The sequence below is a fragment of the Colletotrichum orchidophilum genome, assembly GCF_001831195.1.
Source record: "Colletotrichum orchidophilum strain IMI 309357 chromosome Unknown Scaffold_2000.1, whole genome shotgun sequence".
NCBI lineage: Eukaryota > Fungi > Ascomycota > Sordariomycetes > Glomerellales > Glomerellaceae > Colletotrichum > Colletotrichum orchidophilum.
The window spans coordinates 1-27500 of record NW_019173199.1 but is presented as its reverse complement, the minus strand read 5'-3'; the positions used below and the strand labels follow the sequence as shown (position 1 = coordinate 27500).

The 27500-nt window shown below is 54.1% G+C and overlaps 9 protein-coding genes across 9 annotated transcripts; 4 read left to right on the top strand and 5 right to left on the bottom strand.

Moving 5' to 3' along the window:
- Nucleotides 1-2027: 2027 nt before the first annotated feature.
- On the bottom strand, nt 2028-3089 carry CORC01_14148 (uncharacterized protein; the record flags this gene model as incomplete). The annotated part of the gene is made up of 1 exon (XM_022625759.1): nt 2028-3089. The coding sequence occupies one exon, from the start codon at nt 3087-3089 to the stop codon at nt 2028-2030; it is 1062 nt and encodes a 353-aa protein (XP_022467740.1).
- A 1700-nt stretch (nt 3090-4789) lies between these two features.
- On the bottom strand, nt 4790-6062 carry CORC01_14147 (uncharacterized protein; the record flags this gene model as incomplete). The annotated part of the gene is made up of 4 exons (XM_022625758.1): nt 4790-5255; nt 5326-5699; nt 5769-5861; nt 5910-6062. 4 exons carry the CDS (start codon nt 6060-6062, stop codon nt 4790-4792), a joined length of 1086 nt encoding a protein of 361 aa, XP_022467739.1.
- Nucleotides 6063-7850: 1788 nt separating this feature from the next.
- CORC01_14146 (short chain dehydrogenase) lies at nt 7851-9177 on the top strand (the record flags this gene model as incomplete). Its single annotated transcript, XM_022625757.1, has 4 exons — nt 7851-7967; nt 8206-8490; nt 8599-8884; nt 8999-9177. The coding sequence occupies 4 exons, from the start codon at nt 7851-7853 to the stop codon at nt 9175-9177; spliced, it is 867 nt and encodes a 288-aa protein (XP_022467738.1).
- A 211-nt stretch (nt 9178-9388) lies between these two features.
- On the bottom strand, nt 9389-11330 carry CORC01_14145 (cytochrome P450; the record flags this gene model as incomplete). The annotated part of the gene is made up of 6 exons (XM_022625756.1): nt 9389-9573; nt 9636-9737; nt 9793-10076; nt 10112-10607; nt 10670-10852; nt 10907-11330. The coding sequence occupies 6 exons, from the start codon at nt 11328-11330 to the stop codon at nt 9389-9391; spliced, it is 1674 nt and encodes a 557-aa protein (XP_022467737.1).
- Nucleotides 11331-12097: 767 nt separating this feature from the next.
- CORC01_14144 (GMC oxidoreductase) lies at nt 12098-13904 on the top strand (the record flags this gene model as incomplete). The annotated part of the gene is made up of 2 exons (XM_022625755.1): nt 12098-12304; nt 12372-13904. 2 exons carry the CDS (start codon nt 12098-12100, stop codon nt 13902-13904), a joined length of 1740 nt encoding a protein of 579 aa, XP_022467736.1.
- A 733-nt stretch (nt 13905-14637) lies between these two features.
- On the top strand, nt 14638-17232 carry CORC01_14143 (BRCA1 C Terminus domain-containing protein; the record flags this gene model as incomplete). The annotated part of the gene is made up of 3 exons (XM_022625754.1): nt 14638-15158; nt 15206-16556; nt 16603-17232. 3 exons carry the CDS (start codon nt 14638-14640, stop codon nt 17230-17232), a joined length of 2502 nt encoding a protein of 833 aa, XP_022467735.1.
- Nucleotides 17233-17479: 247 nt separating this feature from the next.
- CORC01_14142 (ESCRT-II complex subunit) lies at nt 17480-18231 on the bottom strand (the record flags this gene model as incomplete). The annotated part of the gene is made up of 2 exons (XM_022625753.1): nt 17480-17592; nt 17682-18231. The coding sequence occupies 2 exons, from the start codon at nt 18229-18231 to the stop codon at nt 17480-17482; spliced, it is 663 nt and encodes a 220-aa protein (XP_022467734.1).
- A 3424-nt stretch (nt 18232-21655) lies between these two features.
- Nucleotides 21656-24511, top strand: CORC01_14141 (glycerol kinase; the record flags this gene model as incomplete). Its single annotated transcript, XM_022625752.1, has 3 exons — nt 21656-22305; nt 22748-23991; nt 24093-24511. The coding sequence occupies 3 exons, from the start codon at nt 21656-21658 to the stop codon at nt 24509-24511; spliced, it is 2313 nt and encodes a 770-aa protein (XP_022467733.1).
- A 712-nt stretch (nt 24512-25223) lies between these two features.
- On the bottom strand, nt 25224-26670 carry CORC01_14140 (mannose-1-phosphate guanyltransferase; the record flags this gene model as incomplete). Its single annotated transcript, XM_022625751.1, has 4 exons — nt 25224-26120; nt 26195-26341; nt 26468-26511; nt 26664-26670. The coding sequence occupies 4 exons, from the start codon at nt 26668-26670 to the stop codon at nt 25224-25226; spliced, it is 1095 nt and encodes a 364-aa protein (XP_022467732.1).
- Between the last annotated feature and the right edge of the window lie 830 nt (nt 26671-27500).

The following is a 27500-nucleotide window of genomic DNA, read 5'->3' as shown; positions in this document are numbered from 1 at the left end:
ACTTTTACTTCCTCTAAATGACCGAGTTTGGATAACTTTCCGGCCCTGAGTGGTAGTTGCCCACCTCTCTGGGCCAGTCCGAAAGCCTCACTGAGCCATTCAATCGGTAGTAGCGACGGGCGGTGTGTACAAAGGGCAGGGACGTAATCAACGCAAGCTGATGACTTGCGCTTACTAGGGATTCCTCGTTGAAGAGCAATAATTGCAATGCTCTATCCCCAGCACGACGGAGTTTAACAAGATTACCCGGGCCTTCCGGCCAAGGGAGTACTCGCTGGCTCCGTCAGTGTAACGCGCGTGCGGCCCAGAACATCTAAGGGCATCACAGACCTGTTATTGCCTCAAACTTCCATCGGCTTGAGCCGATAGTCCCTCTAAGAAGCCGGCGTACTGCCAAAGCAATACGGGCTATTTAGCAGGTTAAGGTCTCGTTCGTTATCGCAATTAAGCAGACAAATCACTCCACCAACTAAGAACGGCCATGCACCACCACCCACAAAATCAAGAAAGAGCTCTCAATCTGTCAATCCTCATTGTGTCTGGACCTGGTGAGTTTCCCCGTGTTGAGTCAAATTAAGCCGCAGGCTCCACCCCTGGTGGTGCCCTTCCGTCAATTTCTTTAAGTTTCAGCCTTGCGACCATACTCCCCCTGGAGCCCAAGCACTTTGATTTCTCGTAAGGTGCCGAACGAGTCAAAAAATAACATCGTCCGATCCCTAGTCGGCATAGTTTATGGTTAAGACTACGACGGTATCTGATCGTCTTCGATCCCCTAACTTTCGTTCCTGATAAATGAAAACATCCTTGGCAAATGCTTTCGCAGTAGTTAGTCTTCAATAAATCCAAGAATTTCACCTCTGACAATTGAATACTGATGCCCCCGACTGTCCCTATTAATCATTACGGCGGTCCTAGAAACCAACAAAATAGAACCACACGTCCTATTCTATTATTCCATGCTAATGTATTCGAGCATAGGCCTGCCTGGAGCACTCTAATTTTTTCAAAGTAAAAGTCCTGTTTCCCCGGCACACCCAGTGAAGGGCATGCGGTTCCACAGAGGGAAAGGCCCGGCCGGACCAGTGCACGCGGTGAGGCGGACCGGCCAGCCAGGCCCAAGGTTCTACTACGAGCTTTTTAACCACAACAACTTTAATATACGCTATTGGAGCTGGAATTACCGCGGCTGCTGGCACCAGACTTGCCCTCCAATTGTTCCTCGTTAAGGGATTTAAATTGTACTCATTCCAATTACAAGACCCAAAAGAGCCCTGTATCAGTATTTATCGTCACTACCTCCCCGTGTCGGGATTGGGTAATTTGCGCGCCTGCTGCCTTCCTTGGATGTAGTAGCCGTTTCTCAGGCTCCTTCTCCGGGGTCGAGCCCTAACCCTCCGTTACCCGTTGTAACCATGCTAGAACACTACTCTAGCATCGAAAGTTGATAGGGAAGAAATTTGAATGAACCATCGCCGGCGCAAGGCCATGCGATTCGAGAAGTTATTATGAATCACCAGTGAGCCCCGAAGGGCATTGGTTTTTAATCTAATAAATACATCCCTTCCGAAGTCGGGATTTTTAGCATGTATTAGCTCTAGAATTACCACGGTTATCCAAGTAGTAAGGTACTATCAAATAAACGATAACTTATATAATGAGCCATTCGCAGTTTCGCTGTATAATTGCTGCAAAGTCAAGGAACGCCCCTGGCGCCGTACTTGCAATCCTGGCCCCCCGCGGCCCGCTCCTTGCCAGCGCTTGACTCGCGGTCCTTGTCAACTCAAGAATCACGCACGTGAAGGACTCCACAGCAACTCTTCCGCTCCATCTGCGACTCTTGGCCGGAGAGATGCTGTATTAGTGCCGTCACTTAACTTCCGAATGACTCGTACAGCTTCAAGGGTTTCCAACAACCAACTTCTTCAAACGGAACTCTGCATACACGATATCCCTTTGTATCCGTAAACTGCAGGCAATATCTCTTCTCTCTCCATCCAAGCCACCTTCCCCCCCCCCCTCCTCCACCCCTATTCCAGATGCGGCGCCAATAACACGAAACCGTCACCGACGAGGGGCAGGGAATACAGACATATTGTCCAGAGGCACCACAGCTTCCAAGCTCTGGCGTCCGTTTCTGGGGTCCGCGTTCGAAGCACCCCAACAACGACCATGGCGCCGGACAGCGTGGGCAGCAGCACTGCCCACGAGCGGATATGCCAGACGTAGACGCATATGCACGACCAGAAGGGGACGAGCACCGCAAGCGACGCCCGCGAGGCCCTGTCGCCGAAGAATAGGGGCACCGTCGCGCGGCCCCGTCCGCGGTCGCCGGCCTGGTCTTTGAGGTCCTGCACCTGCATCGTCGTCAGGATGGCGGCGCTGATGATGGCGGCCCATGCGTAACCCTCGTGGGTGATGCTGATGGGTACGTGTGCGTGTACGTCATCGGCCGCGCCTGCTGCTGCCGCCGCCGCCACGCCGCTGATGGTGATCTTGAGGGAGGCCGTGTTGAAGAGGAAGTAGGCGACGGCGATGATGGCGTCCCGGACGAGCTCGTCACCCCCGCGCAGGTCGTTGTACAGCCACGTGAGGATCAGGATGAAGACGCCCTCCTTCCAGACGTCGAGCACGTAGTTGAAGGCCAGCACGGCGGGAATGGCCACGAGCATGGCCTTTCGGGTCTGCTCGGGCGTGACTTTGCCCGCAGGTATGGGGCGCCAAGGCTTGTTCGCGAGGTCCTCGGCCACGGATTCGGGACCCCTTTGGTTGGCCAGGTCGAAGATGAGGACGCTGTACCAGTTGAAGGCCACCACCAGAGGGAAACGATAGATGACGGGAAGAATGGCTGCGTGGCCCGAGGTCAGGGGCTGTCCGGTGAGCCCGCCCAGGAGGCCGAAAGCCGTGTTGGGAACGACGAATGTGGCGAAGTTGCTCTCGGTAAAGTCCCATATCAGACGAGGTATGCGGAGGACCTCCATGAAGGTGGAGGAGGAGGAGGACTTCTTGCTGCTCGCCGTGATCTCGCCTTCAAGCGAGGCATGTTTGAGCATGAGGGGAGAATTCTCCCCGAAGCCTGCTGGTTGCTGCATGATGATGGTCCCGTCCTGCGGTCTACTGACAAACCTGGCGTCTAGCAAAGGAGATGAAAAGATACTGGAGAGTGAGGTCCGACAGTCTGGTTCGACACCCTCGGTTGAGCACACGAGAGACAGAGACCCTCTTTACATCTTCTGATATCAAAAAGGGGGCGCTCATGGCCCATTGATAAAGGCCCGCCGAGGTCGACATAATGAACAACATCGTCGGCCTCGGGAAGGTCCATCGTCGCGAGTACATTCACCGCTTCATGATCCATCCACCTTTGATAACACATGCCCCCCCCCCTTCCAACTTCCAGTCTGAATGCCTCCATCGACGAATGTCTAAATTGTTAGTCGGTACTTTGTCGGCCCTGGTCATGTCAAGCCGCGTGTCAAGACGACGTCTCGGAGTCTCGGACGGCCTCGCAGCGAAGTACACTACATGCTGTGACTGGAACGGCAGGTAGTACGTCTGCGGTATGCACCGACCCCTGAGCGATCATACCCGGCTCCGCGAGTGATTTACCTTGCGCAGTATTGATCACCAGAGACGAACCAAAGGGTTAAGCAATGGATTCCTTAAAGAAACGTTCCCTGAAGCAGTTTCCGTTTACGAGTCGTAGCATTCGCGCTGGGCTCGAAACTGGGTAGCCGGACGAGCGAGACCTGCATCCTGGAAGTCTAAAAGAGTCAATTTCTTGGTTTTTCCTTTTGTACCTTGGTCCACCGGTATGCGGAGACACTTTCGATCCAAACTTTGGTGATCCATAAGAGATCGGGAGCCGGTGGGTGCTACGTGATGTCGCAGCGAAAGCAGTGAAGTTGATGGCCCTCGGCCTATATCCAAGCTCTCAGACTTCCCGTGTATCTGACCAGGGACTCCAAGCAACGAATGAGAGTTCAAAATTATAGTAAAGAGTCAGGGACACTTTTTTTATGTGGATACTTGGGTTCGTACTAGCTTCTTGCAAGGTGCCCGAATGTGAAAAAGCTTGCGAACTTCGTATGTGGTTCCCGTTACCTTATCCGACGGGCTCCAGGCCCCACGTTTTTGACTCTGAAAGGCGTGTGGCCAAAAAAAAAGCTTCTTCCTTGCTGGAATCAGCAGCTGGCCACCGAGCACGAAGAGGGTCTACGGATACACTACTCTTGGTTCTGATGAACTTGCCTGCCCACTGCCGGAGGAAAGTGGCTCGGCGTATGGTAGATGGGTAAGTTGCCCCCTCCCTCGCCGTGGATTTGGGTCGTCGTCGTCGTCGCCGTCGTCCAAACTCGGCCTTCTCGTGGTACCCGGGATTCCCATGTCCATGGTCCTACATGGGGACGAGGAACGCTGTCTAGGCGTTTTTTGGGCTAGTAAGACTCAAGTGTGCCGCTTTCCCGGAGAGTGGTCGACGATTCCCAGGTCAGGTCTGGCTGCAAGTGATTGAGATGGTTTCGTTTATGGGAAATCTCCCGGAAGTCTCTTCGAAATGTTTACGATGTCTGCAGATGCAAGTGCCATGGATGAGGTACCCCCGGCTACGTATCGTTTAGACAAACATGAACGTTTAGTATTTTGCTGATTGATTGTTGAGGCATTATGTGTATTAAATAAGAAATAGAAAGAAACACTATGTAGTTACAAAGTAAATGGTTCGGTAAAGAAGCGCAGATATGCCATATCTCGAAAAATCTCATCCATCGGCCGTAAATTCCCGGTCCCCGACTCAAGCCTGCGCCCCCCCTCGCTTCCAAGACTCCTGCGACGCAATGTCCTGATGGACGTAGATGACCGGCTTGCTTCCCATGGGCGCCTCGGTTCCCGGGGAAAACTGGCACTTTGTCGTCAGCTCGGCGCGCTCGAGGTCCACAACGGAAGTGTTATCGCCCAGTTTGTCGTACGTCCGACGGGGATGTCGAGCGCTGTTGCCGCCGCTGCTGTTCGTCAGATCCTTGAGGTTGATCTGGCCTTTGTCGGTCGAAGGGTTTGTGAGCTTGGAGCCGAACTTGGCGACGGCCGGCTTGATGTATGTCTTGAAAAGGGGGCCGAGGGTCGGCAGGCAGGCGATGATGATGCCGATCCATAGCTCGAGGAGACTGACGAGGCCGATGTCGTGGAGGTTGTAGACGAAGTCGACGTCACCGATAGTAGTGATCGTGTTGATGAGACGCCAAATCATGATTGCGATTGTTCTGAAAAATTAGAAAGTTAGCTCTTGCTTGATCCATGAGAGAAGACGAGTAGGAAGCAGGAACTACTTACGCGGCGCCCATGCCAAACATGGCGCTGACGGCAACCTTGTTCCTCAGGGGCATCTGAAGACCCCAGAGCGCCGGCATCGGCAGTGCGGTCATGGCGATGTCGACCACGATGTTGATGGTCACCGAAATGAGCTGGTCGACTGTGATGTCGCGGCAGTGACCGCCTTCGACGGGCGCCCATTGCTGCGACATGGGCGAGCATCTGCTCATGAACAGGATGAGGAACGCGACGCCGTAGGCGCCCGTCACGCCCATGAGGATGTACGACCAGCGCTTGAACTTTGCGGTGGAAAAGATTCTAGTATATAGCCACAGGATGGCCATCTTGATGAAGACGGTTCCCAGGAGCCATGTGACACCACTGGCGAGAATGAGCTGTCGGAGGCGCATGTTAGAAGTATACAACGATCAGGGCGAGATGTTTTGGCTTGCCTTGAATTGAACACCATATTCATCCTGATTCAATTCACTAGTGTGTTTGCCCAAGCCATTGTAAATGGCCCAAATGACAACGCCTTCCAGCGCAATAATGTTGGCCTGTCATTGTTAGTTCGGTGCGGTTGAAGACTGAGTGATGGGACTTACAAACGCAAAGATGATCATTCCGTCATCCCAGTAAAATGACCTTTTCATCACTCTCGCAGACCAAGCCCGCAGACATAAGAACGAGGCATCGACAACGGTAAAGATGACGATCCAAGCCAAGAGGCTCATGCCTCTCGAGCCAGCGCCGGGCATGATGGGCGAATGTTCTCCTTTCAAAGTGTGATGTGATTGGGCCCAGTCAGCTGCTCTGCTTTCTGTCGTCTGGAAAGCCAGCAATCAATGAGAAGGAGTTTCCGGATATCAGCCCGATGGACATCTGCCGTCGCCACACAGCTCGCGCGGGGGATGCCTTTATCTCTTATGGGGGGTGCGGGAACGACGCTCATGGCGTCAAAAAGCCGCCGGGTGCCATGCCACCACCCTCTTGCTCTCTAGTCCCTTCCCACAAAGACGAAACGTGGTTCCCGCGACTATCAACCACGGCCAGGAAATCCCAAAGGAGAAGTGGACGAAAGGGAACCAGAAAATGAGACGCACGTCAATGTGACGCTATTCTGCGGCAGTTCCCGGCATATTGGTGTGCTGCCGGCCCATTGACACTAGTTCGAAAACGAGAGTAAGAGATGGCCATGTAAGTATGACATTATGTATCCGTACATTGCACTACTTTGCCGAACCATGATTTCTCCTCCTGCACACCACCCATTTGGTAAGCCTGCCGGGCAAACTTCTGCTCATCTGATCGAAGGGAGACAAGATAGGATGGCATGGATCAGATCAGTAAGGGTTCTGCGCTCGCATGACACTGCATTATTTCATCCCCTCCCCCCTACTTGCCATGCTCAGCATGATAGTTGAATAGTAATACTCCGTAGGCATTGGTTCTTAACAGTCTCGTCTTTCAGGACCAACCACCCGCCTGCTGTTGTTGCACGTGTGGGTAATATCGATAGGGAACCATGGTCTTCCCATATGACCGTTCTCTTCTCAGATGTGATCGGAATTCGATATGTACGTGATGGGGACTCCACAGCCTCATCAACCCCCAAGGGTTGTCGAGTTGCCAGTCCCAAAGACTTCTTGGTCCAACGAGAGTCCCCTCTGGGAAAGCTCCCGTTCCTTGCCCTCTCCGCTCTACCATTTCATTTCAGGGTCAACCGTTCCCCAGTCTATTCAGAGCTTCGAGAGTGGGGATAGTCCCAAAGTGGAGTTTCTGCAAGTTGCTCTATCAAACTTTCTGGGACCCTTGTCAACCGGCCACTATGTATACGTATGTATACGTAGTACACAGCAGACCAAGTCCCACACTGCCACAAAGCAACCATGTGAAAGAGAAGAGAAAGTAGTCTTTAGCAGCACCGCCGTGTATTCGTTATCCCGGTTGGATGCAATGCTTCCCACCACGGGTCTGCACCTTCTTCTAAGGGGGAAACGTACCTGACCTTGACGGGTACGACCATGGTCATGTTGCAGCGAGGTTTGCGTTGCTTCGCCGATAATTATGCGAGGCACAGGTGTCACTTTTTTGGTCGGTCTCAGTTTCACCAACAACCCGAGTTGTCGGTGGAGACATACGCCCGTTGCCGCTTTTTAGTTGCTTACCAGTCAGCCATCTGCACCTGCATCCTTGATTCCTCCAAGGAAGCTGGGCAGGTAACGCCGCCGCCCAACCAACCAACCGGTCCGTCAGGTCATGGTCCTTCAGGTGCGACTGCGCCGCAACGCTACATATCACTGAGTTTGTCACCAACGGCCCGAGCTTCGACTTTAGCTCAGCTCAGCTCATCGAGGGGGATAAAAGACAGGGCCTTAGCTCGCGATAGCTCGACTGAGCCTGGCATCCCGTTATACCCAAAACCGCACTTCACTCAACCTATCCATATTCCATCGCCCTCGGCCTCGCTGAAAACCCGCCACGTCCAAGCCTGACGCTACATATTCCCGTTCTTGGTGAACTTTCCCATTCCAACATCTCTAAAGATGCAACCCCCTCTGCCCTCCATTACGCCAACATGGCGCAACGACACCTACGAGGCTATCTCGCCCTCCCGTCCGGAGCTCAGTGCGGCGGGGAAGACGGTCATTGTGGCAGGCGCGGTAAGTTCCACGATATATCCATTACCCTCTCCTTGTTGAACTCGACCCTCGGGCCTCGACCCAGCCTACCCCGTTCATGGCCCCTCTGTGATGAACTGTGCGTCCTTCACATCCGAAGATGTCCTGGCCCCTGGACCAAAATATCGGAACTTTTTGCCCCCTCACAACTCTATATCGCGCCAGTACGGAGTATGCATCCATCATATTGGACCCTCATTGACCTTCTTCTTTCTCAAAGGGTAGTGGAATCGGCCGAGAGACCGCCCTGGCCTTTGCTGCTGCCGGGGCCGCTCGAGTCAGTCTCCTTGGTCGCACAGAGGCCGCCATAGCCGAGACAGCCGCCTCCTTGCCGTCATCTGTGCAGAGCGACGTTCACGCCGTGGATATCACCGACGAGCAGACGTTGGCCAAGGTGGCAGCCGCAATCGGCAAGTGGGATATTCTTGTTCTGGCCGCTGGATATGTGTCCAGCCCGGCCCCCGTCACGGAATCGGCTACCGACGGCTGGTGGCAGAGCTTTGAGGTAAATCAAACGACCCTTGACGAGACCTCTCCACAAGTGGAGAGAGGTAGTCGGAGACTGGCAGTGAAGGAGAAAGAAATGAGAGGCCCGAGCACTTACACATGACAGACAAACACCAAGGGAACATACCTCGTTAGCAAGGTGTTCCTCCCCACAGCGAACCCTTCGCATGCGTCCATCGTCGCACTCACCACCGGCACAACGGCGTTGCCGGCAGTTGCTCTGCCTGGCCTGTCTGCCTACATGGCGTCCAAGCTAGCCCAAACCAAGATCATCGAGTTCCTGGCGGCGGAAAACCCCAACCTCTTTGCGGTTACCCTTCACCCAGGCATGGTCGAGACCGATATCTTCACCAAGAGTGGCGCCAAGGCCGAAGCTCTCCCCATGGATAAAGGTGCGGTTCTGTTGTCCCCACCTCCCTGCCCCCCTCCCCCCCCTTTGCTTCGCCTTCCCGTTGCAGCTCTAGCAGGCCAAAACAAGGTGCTAACACCCCACGCGCTGACTGCAGTTCAACTACCCGCCCACTTCACGGTGTGGCTGGCAAGTCCCGAAGCGGCGTTCCTCAACGGCCGTACTGTTTGGGCCAACTGGGACGTCGAAGAGCTCAAAAAGGGTGCCGGAACGATCCAATCTGGTCAGCTGCTGACCAGTGGTGTCAATGGTTGGCCATACACTAGCCTTGCTTGAAATAGTTCAGGACAAACGAAAGCAAGCTCATTGTTTTACACCACGTGCGGCCTGAGATAACCAAATGCATCAATCCTTTTATATGCCAATAATCAAGAACTCAAAATTGGAAATGCATTTATAAAAAAAATGAAAAATGACAAGACTTGCATGTTGGAAACTTGGCTGAACTCTAAATGACTATATAGTGTATTGTCTAAACATAGTCTTATCATCTCAACTCGAAACACAGCGACAGGGGCCCCGGGTTAGAGGTAAACTGATCCCGAACCTCGTCAAAGACGCGGTTGCCCGTCTCTCCCGGTGCAAGGCGGAAATGGTACTTCTTCACAAGTCTCGCAACAACGAACCTCATAGTGTCAGTGGCCAGGAAACGACCAAGACAGCTGTGATGACCTGAAGACGGGTTAGCCGACCAAGTTGACCAGATAGTAGACAATGAGAGAAGGTCGCCATACCTGTTCCAAATGGCGCAAAAGCTGCAACATTGCGGATCATCTCTGGCCGCGTACTCCATCGCTCAGGAATGAACTCATTGGCCCGCTCAAAGCAGTCCTCCCCTGTTGATAACCTGTGAGCTGAGAACTGATACAAGCCGCCCTATGATTTACTTACTTCGGGATATAACGTGACGCGGGGCAATGATTGTCGTGGCGGGTGGGATGAAAGTCCCACCGATCGTAGCCCCGTTCTCCGTGGTCTTCCTGGCCCCGCCGGTGAGAAGAGCTGGGTATAAGCGGAGGCCCTCGTTGATGACGGCATTGAGGTGCGGGAGGCTTGTGAGGGTCTTGAGATTGGTCGCGTCGACGTCTTCCAACTCTTCATAGACCTTGTCGGCGTGCTCGGGATGCTTAGCCAGCTCGCAGAAGATACCTATCAAGGCAGCGGCTGTCGGCTCGCTGGGTCTGTCAGTAACTGACCGATTTCCAGGTACGAGGATGAAACTTGCCTTCCAGCAACAATTGCGAGCAAGCTGTCACCGAAGAGCCATGGCAACCGATCATTGAGCTCGGTCTGGCCGTCGTTAAGCTCCATCAAGTAGTAGGCGAGATCAGGAACAGCTGGCTTAGGAGTTCCATCATCAAGTCTGGCACGCATTTGCCGCTCGCACCAAGCGACCATGTCGAACCAGTCCTTGAGAACGCTGATACGCGGTCCCAGCTTGAAGCCGACCTGGATGAGCCATGGAGCAGGGCTGAACGGTCCCAGAAGCGAGAGGGCACGCTGCAGCCGCACAATGATGTGATGCCACTGCTGCTGGTGCAGCATGTCAAACGACTTGCTGAAGACAAAGTCTCCCATGACATCGAACCCAAACCAGAAGAAGAGGTTTCGCACTTCGGAAGCAACGTGCGCTTTGGCATCTGCCTCGATGCAAGCGTCCAGCTGCTCAATATACTTGAGAATCTTTGACTCGTGTTGGACAAGGGCTATTGCACGGCACGGCTCGTCAGAGATAGGCTCATGATCCCGAAGATCTATGGGGTCATACCTTGTGCCGAGAACCCACGGTTCCATTCACGGCGTCGGGCGGCATGAATGGGTTTGGTGCGTGTTGTGACAAGCGCACGATCGGGGTGCAGAATGTCGTACCACTCAGATTTGATGCATTCAGACCGGGGACCATCCACGGCCATGAAGACTCCGGGGTGGAAAACAGTGATCTCGCTGGGTCCTAGCCAACCAGTCAGTCTAGGTATCAAGAAGATTGTTTCGGATGGCCACTTACCTGTCCTCACAAAATCTCCATACTGTTCATGTAGATTCTCCAAGAGCAGATGATTCTTGCAGTTCCTGCAGGCCCAGACGTGCCACAGCTTGGTGATGCGGGCGTACCAAGGGCCTTTGAAGCCAGCAGTTGTCAAACGGTGGAAGTAGAATCTGTAAAGCGTAATACTTGTGAAAAGTCCAGGCAGATAACCGACGAATAGTATCAAGAGTGAGTGGCATAGATCACCAACAGCTGAGCCCTTGTAGTAACGGCTAAGAGCCGCGAAACAAGAGAAAAGCCACAAGTGACCGAGAGCAATCTGGGGTGCCTGTACATGCCATTCTCCATGAATGAAGATTCCCTGATGAACAGCAAAGCCGCAAAGGAGTCCAAGGCCGTAGACCAGGACGGCTTGGTAGCTGGAGTCGAAAATAACACTCATGATGAAGTTTGTGTGTTGCACTTGGTCAGATTGTCCAAGTTCGAGACGCTCTCTCTTGAAGTCTGCCACCCATAGCATGACCTGAACTAGGACTCGATAAACACCCGCCAGTCGAGCCGTCATCCGAACCTGACATGGTGCCTAGTGCCCTGGCTGGGCCCAGTCCATTGTGCGACAATATGTCTTGAATTACCTGAGGGGTAATAGTATACCACAGAAACTGACTAGTGCCCAATAACTGGGATGTAATTCAGCACGCTTTGCAACGTCTTCCATTGTTTTCTGGAAGTTGTACTCGTTGATCAAAGGTACATACTTCAGTATCGCGCCGTGACGATCATGGGTCATCTCGATAACCTTGATATCCGGATACCGACCAGGTTCTCCCTTGACACTGGTTGACCGGGGGGTCGGGGAAGTGAGAGGGTCTGCGTCCCAAAGTGCCAACCCCCTGGTGCAGAAACAAAGTCGTAGGGATGCAACCCTGCAGTGGAACCTGCTTGAACGGTACCAAAAACGGTTGGCCGGTTCAACGTCGTATGTCGGTGCAACACGGCCGCCCCTGGGGGAGATGCCGGATGAGCGCTCGGTGCTACGGCGACTAATGCTTTGCCGCAATCCTACACAATCCTACACAATCCTGCACAATCTAACATGTCTCGCGCTCGGAGACCTGCCATGATTTAACAGTGACCAGAGTTCCAACAAAGTCTCTCGGTTTTGCAAAATCATTCGTTTTTACGATACTCATCACATCTTCTCTCAAAATGGCTGCGAAATACGACTTTATCATCGTGGGTGGAGGCGTTGCCGGCTTAGTAATTGCCACTCGTCTGTCTGAGATCCCGGATGTCCAAATCCTGGTGCTCGAGGCGGGTGAAGACCAGACGGCGGACCCTCGAGTCAATATTCCCGCACTAGGTCCCAGTCTTGTCAAGACGCCCTCTGACTGGCAGTTCCGAACGGTGCCCCAAGTGAGTGCTTCTGAGACTAGCAGCTGCTTTTTGGGAGTCGGCTTTGCTGATAGTGAATCACTTGCAGGATGGCCTGGGTGGTCGTGAGATTGCTGTCCCCCAAGGTCGCCTCCTCGGTGGCTCAGGTGCCCTCAACGGCCTCTCCTTTACCATCACCACGCGGTCCCATGTCGAGGCGTGGGCCAGCTTGGGCAACCCTGGCTGGGACTGGCCTACGTTCAATGAAGCCTCCAAGAAGGCTTATTCCATTGCCTCTGGTGAGGGAACAGGGCCGCTGAAGCTGTCTCTGCCGGATAACGTGGAGTCTTTTTGGCCCAAAATCTGGCAAGATACTATCCGCAGTCTGGGCTTCCCGGACTCTTGCGACCCCTTGAGTGGCCAGGGAGTCGGCAGCAGCCTCACGCCGGACACTATAGATCCGGAGACAAAGCAGAGAAGTTACGCAGGCAGTGCGTATCTCCAGTCGGCAAAGTCTAGGTCCAACTTGACTGTTGTGACCGGCGCCCTAGTGGAGAAGATTGTCTTCAAGTCAGATGCCGGCGAGATCGTTGCCGAAGGCGTTCAATACACCAAGGATGGCGAAACAACAAGGGCGACAGCGCAGAAAGAAGTTGTGTTGACTGCTGGCACTCTCAACTCACCTCGAATCCTTGAACTCTCTGGCGTTGGCAATGGAGAGCTTCTTCGTGAACTCGGCATCGAAGTCGTTCTTGACAACCCACACGTCGGTGAGAATCTGCAGAACCACGTCATGGTCGGCGCAAGTTTTGAGGCACTTCCAGAGCTCGACACTATGGATGGCATCATCCGTCAGGAGCCCGCTGCTGTTGGAGCTGCGATGGAGGCATATGGTAAGGGCACTGGGCCGTTCTCGCGAAGCGGTACTGTAGCGACAGCACAGCTTCCTTTGCCCGCTGGCGAGGATGTGACCCAGCTTCTCGACAAGTTGAGCGCCCCCAAAACGAGTGCAACGCCGGCCTTCACAAAGGCCCTCGAGGCATACGTGCGATCCGTCCTGACGTCATCCTCGGAGCCCTCAGGGTACTACCTTACGTTGCCGGGATTCGCATTGTTCAGCGGAGACGGAACCATGGCGCCGCCGCCGCCTGGCGAGGACAAGTACTTCACGATAGCGCTACTCCTCGCTCATCCACTGTCACGGGGATCGAGTCACATCAGTTCTGCGTCCCTGGAATCGCCCGCAGTCGCCATCGACCCCGCCTATCTATCGCATCCATTCGACGTCGAGGTCCTGGCCAGACACCTGCAGCTCCTGGAAAAGATCGCCACAAGCGAGCCGCTTCGGAGTCAGCTGAAGCCGGAGGGGAAGCGCAACCCGGCCAAGGCCCTGACGGATCTCGAGGAAGCCAAGGAGTTCGTACGTAAGACGGCAGTTGGCGCTCATCACTTCACGGGTACCTGCTCCATGATGCCTCGTGAGCTTGGCGGAGTCGTCGATGAGAAGCTCCGCGTGCATGGAATCCGTGGCTTGCGGGTGGCTGATGCTTCCATCGTGCCCATCACGGTGCGTGCCAACCCTCAGGCGACGGTCTATGGCATTGCTGAGCGGGCTGCCGATTTGATCAAGTCGAGTCTTTAGGCGCAAACTGCAATCAACAGAGGTCTGTAGCATCGGTTGGCATGACCGAGTAGGCAGCAGTAAACTAGAAATAAGGAATAAAGCCGTTATCTATCAATGGGATGATAGCAGGGTTCATGACGTTTTGGGTGCAACAATTGAGTTTGGCCGTTGCAGACGCGAGTGCTCGATTCAGGCATACACCAGCTACCTAGAAAGAGCGTAGGTACTTGGCAGCGAACACTGTCAGCGTTTTCAGGAATCAAGACTTGTAATTGAAGCCACTTGAAGAAACATGGTGTTGTCGAATGTCACTGTAGTCGCATCAAGCTTGCAGTTTGTTTTCGGGAAAGAATGTCACATCACATTGCTGGGCGGTTTGCGGCTTGTAGCGGAAGCGTCTGTGCCAGCGGGTTGGCGGCCGCTTCCCTGGACGCGTCCCATCGCGCCTTTAATTGACAAGGTATCAATACTTCACTTATGGTTCAGGGCCCACACAAACGAATGTACCTTGTCCGGAAGCTACACGTGACGGCGAGCTCACCTCGCGTCCTCCACCCGGCCGCGTCGCTAACAAATTCGCGTCAAAATCGCCTTCGTCCTTTGCACTTGTCTACACCCACACAGGCCATTCTACGCAAACATCACTTCGAAAGGCCCCTCAGATCTCGCTCTGCGAATGCCCTGACCCCAATTTCGACGCCCGCCGGCTCTTAAGCTCCTCCCAATCGCATGCCTCACCCGATCGCCAACCATGGTTGAACAGGCAAAGGGCTTGTTCGCAGAATGCGTCTTTGCCTTCGTGCCGAGCGCTCACTTAGCTCCTAAAGAAATCAGCGAGTACGCTGGGATCGTGGAGGGCCGCGGCGGAACCGTTCTCGACCCCAGACGCGATGGCTCCCTCAGACTCGAAACGGTTTCTCACATCATCTCCAACACAATCGACTTTGCCCAGTTCACCGAAACCCAGGCCTTCATGATCCCAGTCGTCAATACCGACTGGATCAAGGCATCAGTCAGGAAAAACAAGCAGGCACAGGTCCGGCCATTTTCCCCCGATCCGCGCATGTTCTTTTCCAAGGTCATGCTTACAACTGCTGGCCTGCCCGAAATCGACAAGGAGACCATTATTGGCGCCACGTTGGCCATGGGCGGCATGGAAAGCGCCGAAGTCACACGACAGACCACTCATATCTGCGCTCTGTCTATAGAAGATCCCAAGTGTGTCATCGCCAAGGAAAAAGACCTCAAATGCAAGGTCATTCTACCCCACTGGTAAGTTTGCCGTTCTTGTGATTTGAACAACCCCTCACACACCCTAGGTTCGAAGATTGCTTCAAGCTTGGCAAACGAATCCCCGAAGATCCTTATATGCTCCCCGATCCCGAAATCCTTCGCCGCCCCGAGAATCAGGGCGAGGTGCAAATTCCTACATACCACCAACTCGAGGGAGCGACCTCTACCAGTCCCAACTACGTCAGTGATGCCCCTCGCAAATCGGCCACAATATTTCGGGACAAGAAAGTCATGCTTTCATGGGACCTCAGCGTCACCCCACGGTCGCTGGAAGTTGTCAAGCAACTTGTTGTTAACGGCGGTGGCAAAGTGGTCGACCATGTTGACGATTGCGACTACTTCATTTGCCAGTATCGTGACGGCGAACAGTACATCAAGGCTGCGCAGTCAGGAAAGGATATCGGCAATCTCTCGTGGCTTTACCACCTCATTACGCACAATGAGTGGACGTCCCCGCTTCGCCGCCTACTCCACTACCCAGTTCCCAGAAACGGCATTCCTGGATTCCAAGATCTCAAGATCTGTCTCTCCAACTACGGTGGCGATGCTCGCATATATCTTGAAAACCTGATCAAGACGACCGGCGCTACCTACACCAAGACGATGAAGGCCGAGAATACGCACCTCATCACAGCAAGGAGCAGCAGCGAGAAGTACGAAGCGGCCAAGGACTGGAATATCGAGACGGTCAACCACCTGTGGATTGAAGAGAGCTACGCCAAGTGTGAGATGCAGAGAGTCACCGTCCCCAAGTATTCCCACTTTCCTGTTCGCACGAATCTGGGTGAGATAATTGGTCAGACCTTCTTCGATGAGTACTGCTTGCGAGAAACATACTACCCCGGTGGTGAGGAGGGGTTGTCGCCCCAAGCGGCAAGAAAGCGCAAGATTCTCGAGGCTGCGCAGGAGAACTCATACTTGCATGGGCCTGCTGAGGGCGTTGTGATTGGCAGGCAAGAGGATAAAAGTCAAGAGGCCATCGACGACAGTTTCATGACCCCTGTACGCCCCAGAAAAGGCAGCCGCGGAAAGGAGAACGAGACGCCCTCGGAAATGTCGACCGGAAGCCGAAGCGCCAAGAGCAAGGCTCTCACCAACCTACAACGCATCGCTCCCGATATTGCATTGTACGAAAAGGAGAAGAAACGTAGCAAGGATAAGCAGGGTCCATGGGGTGGTAAACGTGCTGCCGATCAAATTGACAGGGAAAGAGGACGCACAACGAGTCCACCACAGGCCATGGAAGTGGACGAGGAGGATGGAGATCAAAGGCCATCCAAGAAACGAAGATCGTTACGTCCAGAGGTCGAGATGAGAATTGTGCTGACGGGCTTCACGAGATGGGTCAATGCGAAGTCCAAGGAGGATGCGGAGAGGGTAAGTCCTGTAAACTTCTTTTTGTTTCATGGCTAACAAGTCGCAGCGAAAACTTCGCGACATGGGAATCCTCATAGTACAAGACGACAAGCCATGCGACTATCTCGTCGCCCCCCATATGGTACGGACAGTCAAGTTCCTCAAAACTTTGGCCAAGGGGCCTACCGTCCTTTCATCCAACTTCATTGACGAGGCACTCGAAAGGGGTGAGGCCCCCGACCCAGACGACTTTCTCCTTAACGACGAGGAAAGCGAAACCAAGTTTGGCGTCAAGCTCGAGACGGCCGTTTCGCGTGCGAGAGCGAATCTCGGCAAGCTGTTGTGGACTGTACCCGTGTACTGTACGGCCAACATCTTGAACGGACCCGACAGCTACAAAGCCATTGCCGAGGCCAACGGAGCAATGTTCAAGCTGTACCGCGCGCGCAGCGGCACGACCATCAAGCCAACGACGGAAGAGGAGGACGGAGGCGCGCCACCAGAGCCCGTCTATCTCCTCAGCTCCAACAGCGCCGACGAGCGGTCCCTCTGGCCCAAGTTTGAGGAAATGGCGCGCAAGGGCCACATGGAGCCTCGCATCGTCGCAGCCGACTGGCTATTGGATGTTGCTATGAAGCAGCAAGTATCCTTTGATGAGAAGTACCTCGCCCGGATCTTCTTTCGCACCGGCCTATGACGGTCGTTTGGCTCAGCTTGATGACTAGGGGGCTGTGGATTGTACAAGTATATACGCGCTGGCATGGAGTTGTGTATGCTTTACTGGAGGGTGGCTGACCGCGGGTGTAGGCCTTGGGACTTGATATTCGTTACGACCGCTCGAGGAATAATGTGTCAACGTGGTATGTCTAGTTAGAGATTCGCAAAAAAGGAGGCCATTTGTCTCATTGTCGTTTTTCATCAAGCAAGTAGGGGAGAGAGAGACATCAAAAGAACTTGACACCCTGCGAGTCCTCTTGTCCAAAAATTTGGGCCTTGCCACGCTTCACCAGGATTTGCAGCGCTTTAGCCAGGAGATCCGGGTCGATACCGTGGAAGTCTATACACACACGGAAACCTTTTTTTTAGCTCCCGGTCTCATCATATCGCGAATCTTCTTGAGAAGGGGAAAAAAAGGCGTTTGCCCACCTGTGCCCCTCGTGCTCTCCCCCTCGGTGAGCTCGTACAGGGTCAAGACGACGCCCTTTTGCGCCGTCTCGTCGATCCATCCCTCGATCGCGGCGGCCCATTCGTCGGGCGTGCGCCAGTAGACCCAAAATATGTCGGTGCTGGCCGGCAACGGCTCGGCGCGGCCGTCCTTGCGCATGAACTCGAGGACCTCGCGCGCGTCCGCCAGGCTGAGACGCTTGTTGAGGGTCTTGTTGTGGAAGAGCTCCTCGGGTGCGGCGGCGGCCGAGGATGTTGCCGTCGCGGGGGAGAAGGTCGTGGGCTCGTTGAGAGGAGAGTTGGCATTGTGATTTGGTAGGGCGTGGGGGAGGGCGGCAGAGGAGGAGGAGGGGATCGCGGCGCCGAGGGAGAGCTTAAAGAGGCGGTGGTGGCGGCAGTAGGAGAGGATTAGGTCGGACCACTTTACGAGCTGGGCGTGGTGCGTTGTGAGGTTTGTCTGGCGGGTGAAGAAGGGCGGGAAGGAGTATTCCCGAGGGAACGGGAAGGTGGACGTCGTTGTCGTCGCTGCCATTGTGCGGTGTTTTTTTGTTGGTCGCTCGTCAGATGTTGGATGTTGGATGTTGGAGCTTTGGGTTTCCTGTCGCAGGGAAGCGTCACTCAATGTAGGTACCTAAGGTAAGGTAGGCAGGCAGTGAAAGCACCGAGGGGTTGGTGGGGTAGGGATTTGCGGCCGGTGGGCCCAGCGCCGGGTGTGGTCAAAGCTCGCCGGTGCGGTGGGGTCGCTGAATTTATGGGGCTGGTGAAGTCCTCCGGCCTTTCGGTTCGGGACGACGTGGTTGTCCACCGCGACATCAACCTGAGGAACCTCGCAATACGATCTCCCTTCAAGAACCTAGTCAATAATATGAAATGTTCAAATGAAAGCTGTAGATTTGAATTATGGCATCCACAGTACCCAACATGATCCCGGTCGTCCGTTTCAACTTGGGTCGGGTAACTCAACCTTCCAAGCAGAAAGCCTTTCAAACCTTGCTATAAGTCGTCAAAAAGTTTCACGGCCATGACCTCGCTCAAATTATTTGGATTTTCACCGGTAATGTAGAACGGTGCGTTTGGAGGTTGTTTTTGTGTTTGGTTTGTTGGAATCTACATCCCAGGGTAGGCAACACCACCGTTTTCTCTTCTTGATGCCCGCATCACCCAGAAACTGAGATTCCGCCGGTTTTGTTTCATTCTATAATGCCAAAGTTTCGGGCTTGATTGCTGGTTATATTTGACGAAGCAACAACACGTATGAGAATCAAACTTCATAAATGCTATTTCCGTAAGCCAGATAGTATTTAATTCGGAGAGCTTACTTTCATGGTCCTTCTTCCTTAAATATTGGTTCTTGTCTTAGGAGTGTGGCAGCTTCTAGGCTCACAGAGGATAGTCATAGGTTGGGACAGCAGGTAAATTTTGAGCAACACTAGCAAAAGACAAACGCTTATTCGAACCGCTTACCTACAGGAGTTATCAAATTATGAGGAAGTGACTTGCTCGACAACTGAAACTGCCCTGCATATGGCTGATTCGAGTCGTCGACGTGTTGGACATCATCTACAGAGTAATGTTGTCGTTCAAATTGATGTGCTGTAGCCAATTTCCAGTCGGTTCCACTAAGCTCGATTGGTTTTGACAAAGTCCACATAACCTTGAGAGACTGTTTCCCTCTCTTTGACGCTTCCCTGCCATGGTCGTATTCAGCTTTGACTTTCCGAGGCTTCACGATGCGCCAACAACCAGACTTCTCACCCCCATCCAGGTGTCATTGCACCCGGTGCCACAACTCAAACCCAGAATGTGCCAAACGTCGTTTATGAACCATGAAAGAACAATCCCACATGTGCTATGGCACATATAGCTGCAATAGCCGAGCCGAGTAGCAAACGGACTGGCAAGAAATTACGACTGGGGTTTCGTAGGCATTACGAATCTCGCAAGTTCGAATGCTGAGCTTTTGCCATTTTTTGTGTCGATTTCCTTGCAGAAAACCAGGCCATTTCTTTTCCTGGCAAAAAGATACCCTGTAGTCATCATCATCAATTCTTTCTCTGCCAAGTGTCAATGGCTGCGACTCCATCCTCCACCTTCTTTCACCCCGGTGAGTCACCATTCGATTCTGATGACTACAGAATCAGTCGAAATAACGGCGGATTTTGGATACACCGGTTTCCCAAGGATCTCGTAGAAAATATACAGAACTCTTGGTCGAGTATGTGAGAGACTAATAGGTATTCGGGCACGCCTAACTAGTTTGGCCCAACTACTCTACCCTGAACCATTCTCCCATAACGTACGTAGTGACAGGTATGAATCTTACCTCGAGAGGATCACGCAGTCTGGTCGTCTCTTCATCTAAGGTATATCACGACAACATTCCAAATTCTCAATTGCACCTGAAAGACTATAAGACTTCATTCAAATTGAGCTCTAGAGTACAACGAGAATGGGAGTTTACAACGATTCGACCAACGAAAGTCGTCGAGCGAGCGAAGCAATTGAATTTGAAGGACAAATTTCACAGAAGACCGGCTTACCAAGTTGGCACATATGCAGTCCTTTATAAGACTTGTTCATTCTGCCGTGTATGTGAAATCAAGGCTTACGTCAAAGCAAGATCTCTCATTTAGATAGAAACAAATGCACCTGGGTGCTTTTCTCAGTAGAAAGTACGTGACCCTCGCGATTATAGCATTAATTCCAATTAAACTCTCTCGAAGGACAAGCCATTGACCATAGGGAGCTCTCGCGTAAAATAGTAGAAAGTCCGAATCCGCCCCGTCCCCCCCGCAAGGTGCTTCATATCTTGCTAAACGCAGGCGTCTATACCCGGCTTGTGAGCTCATCAACACAGCTTGTTTCTATGGTTGGAAAAACATAGAAAAGCCACGATGCGTTTGATTGATGGCCACCAACATTGAACTGCACTTCTTACCTCGCCATTACCTGATCTTACATGCATCCACTCACCTACTCACTCACGCAACCTCAGCCTTGACTCTGGTCCTTTGCACAATAATTGGTGGAGCAAAATATTGAAGCTATTTTGGCTATAAGCTCAAGTCTTATCTCAAGTATTCAAAGGGTGATGATGGGATTGGCGCCCCTTTGAGAAGGAGAAGGATATTCTTGAGACTTGTTTCTGAGGATTTCCTCTGCTGAGAACTACCTTGGGTAGTTACACGTATTGTTTATCCGACTATGCGTCTCGACGCTCGTAACATAGACTAGGTAGCTCAAACCCCCTATCAGATATGACCAGCTCGGAAGTCAAAACCAAATGGAAATTGGCCGAGGCTGAAAAGACATGTACAGCTTCTGAAATGGTGTGAGTGCGCCAACCACAGCAAGTCAAACTTCGGAGGCAAATTTGCGACATATTAGTAAAGCACCTACGAGGAAGTCCAAAAATAACGAGACCATACGGAGCTATTGTTCTAGCAGTGATAATCATTTGCATCTCGAAACTTTGCCAACCTTTCGTGGGTACCTGAGGCTCTTAGCTAGGGTGCTAGGCAAGTTCATCATCTCCATCGTAATTGGAGTATATGAATAAGAAAAGGCCGTGAAAAGCATTGCTTCACCTACCAGCCCAAGACAAGCTCTCTCATCCCATCCAAGACTATGATGTATTCCCAATCTGGTATCGGTGACAGCCCTCTCATCATCCTCACCTCGGTGAAGCAACCTCGACCCCAGACCCCAGCAGACCCATCGCGCGATATGGGGGTTCTCGGTACTCAAACCCCGACATGCCCGAGTGCCCCATATCTCCATCAAATGCACGTCGGATTTTTTCACCGCGAGTGTGCCAAACGTCGCGAAGACGACGCCCGAGCAATCTTTCGACAGACATCTGCCTCTGTCATTTGCTATATGCAGCATCCTTCGATTCCCGAGCTTCTCTCAAGCTCGATCTACGAGACCCAGTCTCCGGCCCCTGTCCCCCCCCAATGCATCCCCGAATCCTCTCACGCGTCCTTAAACCCCCCCAATCACTCCCCAGGATCACCCCCAGACTGAGTCCCGTCGTCTCCGGTACCAGCGAGCCGGTGGTGACCACGCACACGCTCATCAGGTCGGATCTGAGGTTGAGGTCGAGGTCAAGGTCGAAGCCACCACGGCCATGGACGTTCCAGCAGCGTGGCATTCACGGCGGTGCTGAAGAGACTTGTGACACTGGTGAATACACGTGCAAAACTGCTACTACTGCAGCAGCAGCTCCTTGTCGCACACCGCAGCGGGAGCTTCGCGCGACGCCAAAACCCCTCAATTCTTCCTCCAATCAACGCCCCACGCCCGCTTCTGACATCATGCCGAGCGCCGGCGCAAAGCTGGGGCCGTCGCACATGTCCGTCCGAAATTTGTCGTCGCAGCCGCAGGCCCAGCGGCACAAACAGACGACGACGACCCTAGAAAATAGTGTCACGGTAAAGATTGACGGCGGTGACGGTGTTCGTGCGGCTGCAGTAGACGCAGCTTTGGCAGACGCAGGAGCTTCACGAGACGAACAGCCCGAGAATACCTCGTCTCAGTCTCCCGCCGCCGGTGCTACCACCACCACCAACCAGCCTCCTCGACGAAAGGCATATTTAGCTAGGCAGTCAGTCACCATCCTTACAAGAACCACAACCTATACCTGTACACACACACATATACACATCTCCACTCCACGTCCCTTCGTCTCGTGTTCCATCTCGAAATTTCACGATCCCGACTTGTCCCCGTCCCGTTCCGCCCCGCCACGCCACCCACGCCGGCTCCTACGGCCCCCTTTGCTTTGCGCGCAGACTATTCCCGGACAACCCAACCCCAGGCCATTGTCGATTTTGCTCTCTCTCTCTCCGCGTGATACCCCCGACCCTCCCCTTTCCCCATTGAAGTCCCCAGAGCCCCAGCTTGCTTAGTCCTGCGCCTTATTCCCTTCCCTCGGTCCTTGTTTGTCTCCATTCTCTTTTCCCTCGGATACCCCTTGTGTTTCCTCTGTCACCCCCCCTTTCTCTTTTCCTCTTCCTTGACTTACCAACAAGCTACCCAAATAGCAGCCTAATCGACATCGACACCATGGCCGAGACCAGAGAACCCAAACGCGCGCGCGTGGCCGCAGACCCGGCCGAGCACCTCCCAGCCGGCATCACAGAGACCCAGGAAGAGCTCAAGGAACAATGGTTCGTGGGCAGCATAGACCAAGGCACGACCTCGACGCGCTTCCTCATCTTCAACGGCCTCGGCGACCCCGTGGCAAGCCACCAGATCGAGTTTGAAAACCACTACCCGCGCTCCGGGTGGCACGAGCACGACCCCCTCGAGCTCCTCTCCTCGGTCGAAGAATGCGTCGAAAAGGCAATGGCCCAGTTCGCCTCCCAGGGCCACTCCCCGGCCGACATCCGTGGCGTCGGCATCACCAACCAGCGCGAGACCACCGTCCTCTGGGACGTCCGCACCGGCGAACCCCTCCACAACGCCGTCGTCTGGCCCGACACCCGCACCACCTCCCTCGTCCGCGACCTCCGCGCCCGCCCCGGCGCCGACGCCCTCCAGGACCTCTGCGGCCTACCCCTGTCCACCTACCCGTCCTCCGTCAAGCTCCGCTGGCTGCTCGACAACGTCCCCGCCGTCCGCGAGGCCTACGACGCGGGACACCTCGCCTTCGGCACTGTGGACTCGTGGCTCATCTACCGCCTCAACGGCGGCGCGGATAAGGGCGACGCGGCCGTCCACGTCACCGACTCGACAAACGCCAGCCGCACAATGTTCATGAACCTCCGCACCCTCCAATACGACGACACCCTCCTCTCCTTCTTCGGCATCGACCCCGCCAAGATCCGCCTCCCGAAAATCGTCCCCTCCTCCGACCCGACCGCCTTTGGTTCCTTTGCCCGGGGCGTGCTCAAGGGCGTGCCCATCGCCGGCTGCCTGGGCGACCAGTCCTCCGCCCTCGTCGGCCAGTGCGGCTTCTCCCCCGGCCAGGCGAAAAACACCTACGGTACGGGCTGCTTCCTGCTCTACAACGTCGGCGACGAGCCCGTCATCTCAAAGTCGGGTCTCCTGGCCACCGTCGCGTACGACTTTGGCAAAGGCAGGAAGCCCGTGTACGCCCTCGAGGGCAGCATCGCGGTCGCGGGCTCGGGCGTCAAGTTCCTCGTCAAGAACCTCTCTTTTGTTGAGGACTCGTCTCGCATCTCGGAGCTGGCCGAGACGGTACCGGACAACGGCGGCGTCGTCTTCGTGACGGCCTTTAGCGGCCTCTTTGCGCCGTACTGGATCGACGACGCCAAAGGAACCCTGTGTAAGTCTCTTCCCCTCGATCCAAATCACTCATTCACTCCACTCACTCACCTGGCCCCCCCCTTACATTCCATGACTAACAAGAATCTTGTAAACCGTCAGTCGGCATCACAGCGCACACCCAAAAAGGCCACATTGCCCGCGCGACCCTCGAGGCGACGTGCTACCAGACAAAAGCCATCCTCGACGCCATGGCTACCGACTCGGGCCACGCCCTCGAGAACCTCGCCGTCGACGGCGGCCTCTCCAACTCGGACCTCTGCATGCAGTCCCAGGCCGACATCAGCGGCATCCGTGTGGACCGCCCCGCCATGCGCGAGACCACGGCCCTCGGCGCCGCCATCGCCGCTGGCCTCGCTCTGGGCGTCTGGAACGAGCTCGAGGACCTCAAACACGTCAACCAGACGGGGCGCAAGATCTTCACGCCCTCGCTCGACAAGGAGACGAGTCAGAAAATGTTTAAAAAGTGGGAGCAGGCCGTCGAGATGTCGAGGGGTTGGGTGCGTGATAATGTCGAGTAAGGATGTAGAACATCTGTCTTGGAGATTTCGGAGTACTTGGTATACAGAAAAGATAAAAGAAGGCGTGCCTATTTTTGGATGGTGGGATGATATTTCATTTAGACAGGATACCAATCAAGTCAGCTTGCCTTGTTCATCGCGCCCACTCACTCCCTCACCCGCCCAGTGAACGCGCAAATGTGATCCGTCATCTATCCCCCCCACTTCAAATCACGAGATACTCGCATGGTTTATGCACGAGCAACACGAGAAACTGTCACCGACTGCTTAGGGGACCTCAAATACACAGTTATCATCTTTATTGCCATCTGTCTCACAGAGGACCCCACAATCGGAGTCTCCCGTGTCCACGACACATCGAGGGAGTATCCTTCAAGCTGGGAACAATCCTCGACACCGTTCGTCTGCATTTCGTAACAAGTGGGACCATCATCTTTCCCAAGAAAAAAAAAAAAAAACAGCAACATCGCAAAGCCAAATGCTTTTCTGTGCTCGCCAAATGATTCCCCTGCCGACGCCAGACAAAAATGTAGTGCTTGGTTTCTGCCCCCCTTTCTTAAAGTTTGAGACTCATGAGTGGAGTGGTGAATCGTATCGCAACTTGGAATTAGAAAGTCGATAAGAACAGGCGTGCAGACAAGAAGTATGAAGAGCGCGGACCCCAGAGTGTTCGTCCAGGCCCGGGTATAATGTTTTAGTTTTTCGGTTGGGTTTACATAATGATGGCGGGGATGTCGACGTTGGCCTTGATGCTCTTGTGGGGGAGAATGCTGCCGCCATTGACGTAGATCTCGTCGCCAATCGTCACGTCGTCGCCGAGGACGGTCACGTTCTCCAGACGAGCCCACTTGCCAACAGTGCTGTTCCAGCCGACAATGGTGCTCTTAACCCACGCATGATCCTTGACCTTGGAGCCGGGCAGCAGGACACAGCGCTGAAGACGGCAGCCGTCGCCAATAACGACGTTGGGGCCGACAGTGACGTTGGGTCCAATCTTGCAGTGCTTTCCAATCTTGGCGGAAGGGTCGATCAGAACGTTGCCGCCGTGGACATAAGGCTCTGAGGGGGAGGCAAGCTCCTTGGAACCCTGCTTGGTGAGGGAAGTGAGGTACAGGCAGGTCCCGGTGAGGAAGTCCTTGGGCTGACCAACGTCCATCCAGAAGCCGGGGAGGTCGAAGCTGTGCAGCTGACCGTCCTTGACGATAGCGGGAAAGGTCTCCTTCTCGATCGAGGTGGGGCGGAGCTCGATGCGCTTCAGAACGCTGGTGTTGAGGATGTACATGCCGGCATTGATGCGGTTACCGACGAACTCGACGGGCTTCTCGACGAAACGGTCGATCTTGGTGGGGTGGTTGGGCTTGTGGACAACAACACCGTACTTGCTGGGCTCCTCGACCTTGGTGACAACAATGGTGCCCTCATCGCCGTGGTTCTTGTGGAACTCGGCCAGGTCCTTGAAGGGGAAGTCGCAGATGACATCCGAGTTCAAGACGAAGAAAGGGGTGTCATCCTTGGCAAGGATGCTCTCGGCCAGCTTCAGAGGGCCAGCGGTATCGAGGGGTTCGGTCTCGACGGAGAAAGTGATGTTCAGGCCGAACTTCTTCTCGTACTGTTGGGGGAAGGATGTCAGTATATTTACATGTCGAGGAGAGCTTGAGAGGGGTAGCTCAGTGTAAGACCCACCTCCGCCAAGTGCTTCTCCATAACCTCGGGGCGGTAGTTGACAGCAAGGACGACATCAGTGACACCAGCGGCAGCCAGGGCCTCGATCTGGTGCTCAATCATGGGCTTGTTCGCAAACTCGACCAAGGGCTTGGGGAGGGTGAGGGTCTGCGCGTTGAGAAAAGTAGGTCAGCACCACGTTGTGTCAGTGTGGAAGGCATGGCAGCAACTGGCGGGGGTTTGGTGCTGCTGCCGCATGCCGTGTATTCAAGCTAGGGAGAGTGATGTACGTACAAGAGGGCGAAGACGAGTGCCAAAGCCGCCGACGAGAATAATGGCTGTTGGTAGCAAGTTAGCAAGTCTGCTTCATTGATGACCACACAATGCGCCTGCCGCCAGCCTTGAGCATGGCAGAAGGCTAGGCAAGGCTGAACCTGGTACTGGCGCAGGCGCAGGCGCATGTAACTGTTTGTATGGGGAAGGTGCTTACCCTTCATGTTGATGGTATTGTGGTTGCGTGGTTTTGTGATGGTTCGGTATTGTTGAGTGACGAGAAGAAGGGAGAACGCAACAGCTTCCGTGGGGAGGTGCGTTTGTTAAACGAGTGTGTGAACGGTTGAAAGAAGGAAGAGGTTCTCTTGGCCTGGTCGGTGTGACTGGATTCGGCGACAAGGGGAAGCTTCGTTTTTCGAGGGGAGGTTTGACGTGGATGGATGGATTGACCAAAGGGGTAGTTCGCTCAGTTCCAGAAAAGATTATAAAGTTGTTAAAAGACAGAGAGGCGTGCCGTTTCTCCAACAGAGGAAATACAATGGAACCTTGCTGGGGAAAGTAGATCCAGAGATGGGAAAGTGGAAGGCCTTTGTGAGAAGTTGCAAAAGGCAAGAGGTTGAGCGAGCGCAGTGAAGGAAGCCACAAGGGAGGTCAGAAAGTCGGGATGGGAAAAAAGGGAGGTCAGAGGTCCACGGTTGGTCAGTGGTCACAGATGGGAGGCAGAAAGAGAAGGAGAAACGTGAAAGAGGCGCAGGGGACCTTTAGGTGGTGAGGGAGAAGACCTGACACCTTCAAAAATGACACGACATCTGTACCCCCAAGGTCCCGGTCTGGGTCTTGCAAATCCAAGTCACTCACTACTGTTTTTCTATGGTGAGGGACTTGGCCGGGCAGCCTGCGATGGCAATTGGGGGCAGCACGGCAAAAAGCACAGGGCACCCAAAGGGGGAGGGGGGGGTGGGGTGTGTGTGGGTTGCCGGCACGGTCACCTGCATCGCGCGCTGCAAGCCTCCGCACTTACCTTAGTGGCAGCAGTCAACGGACAGGTAGGCGT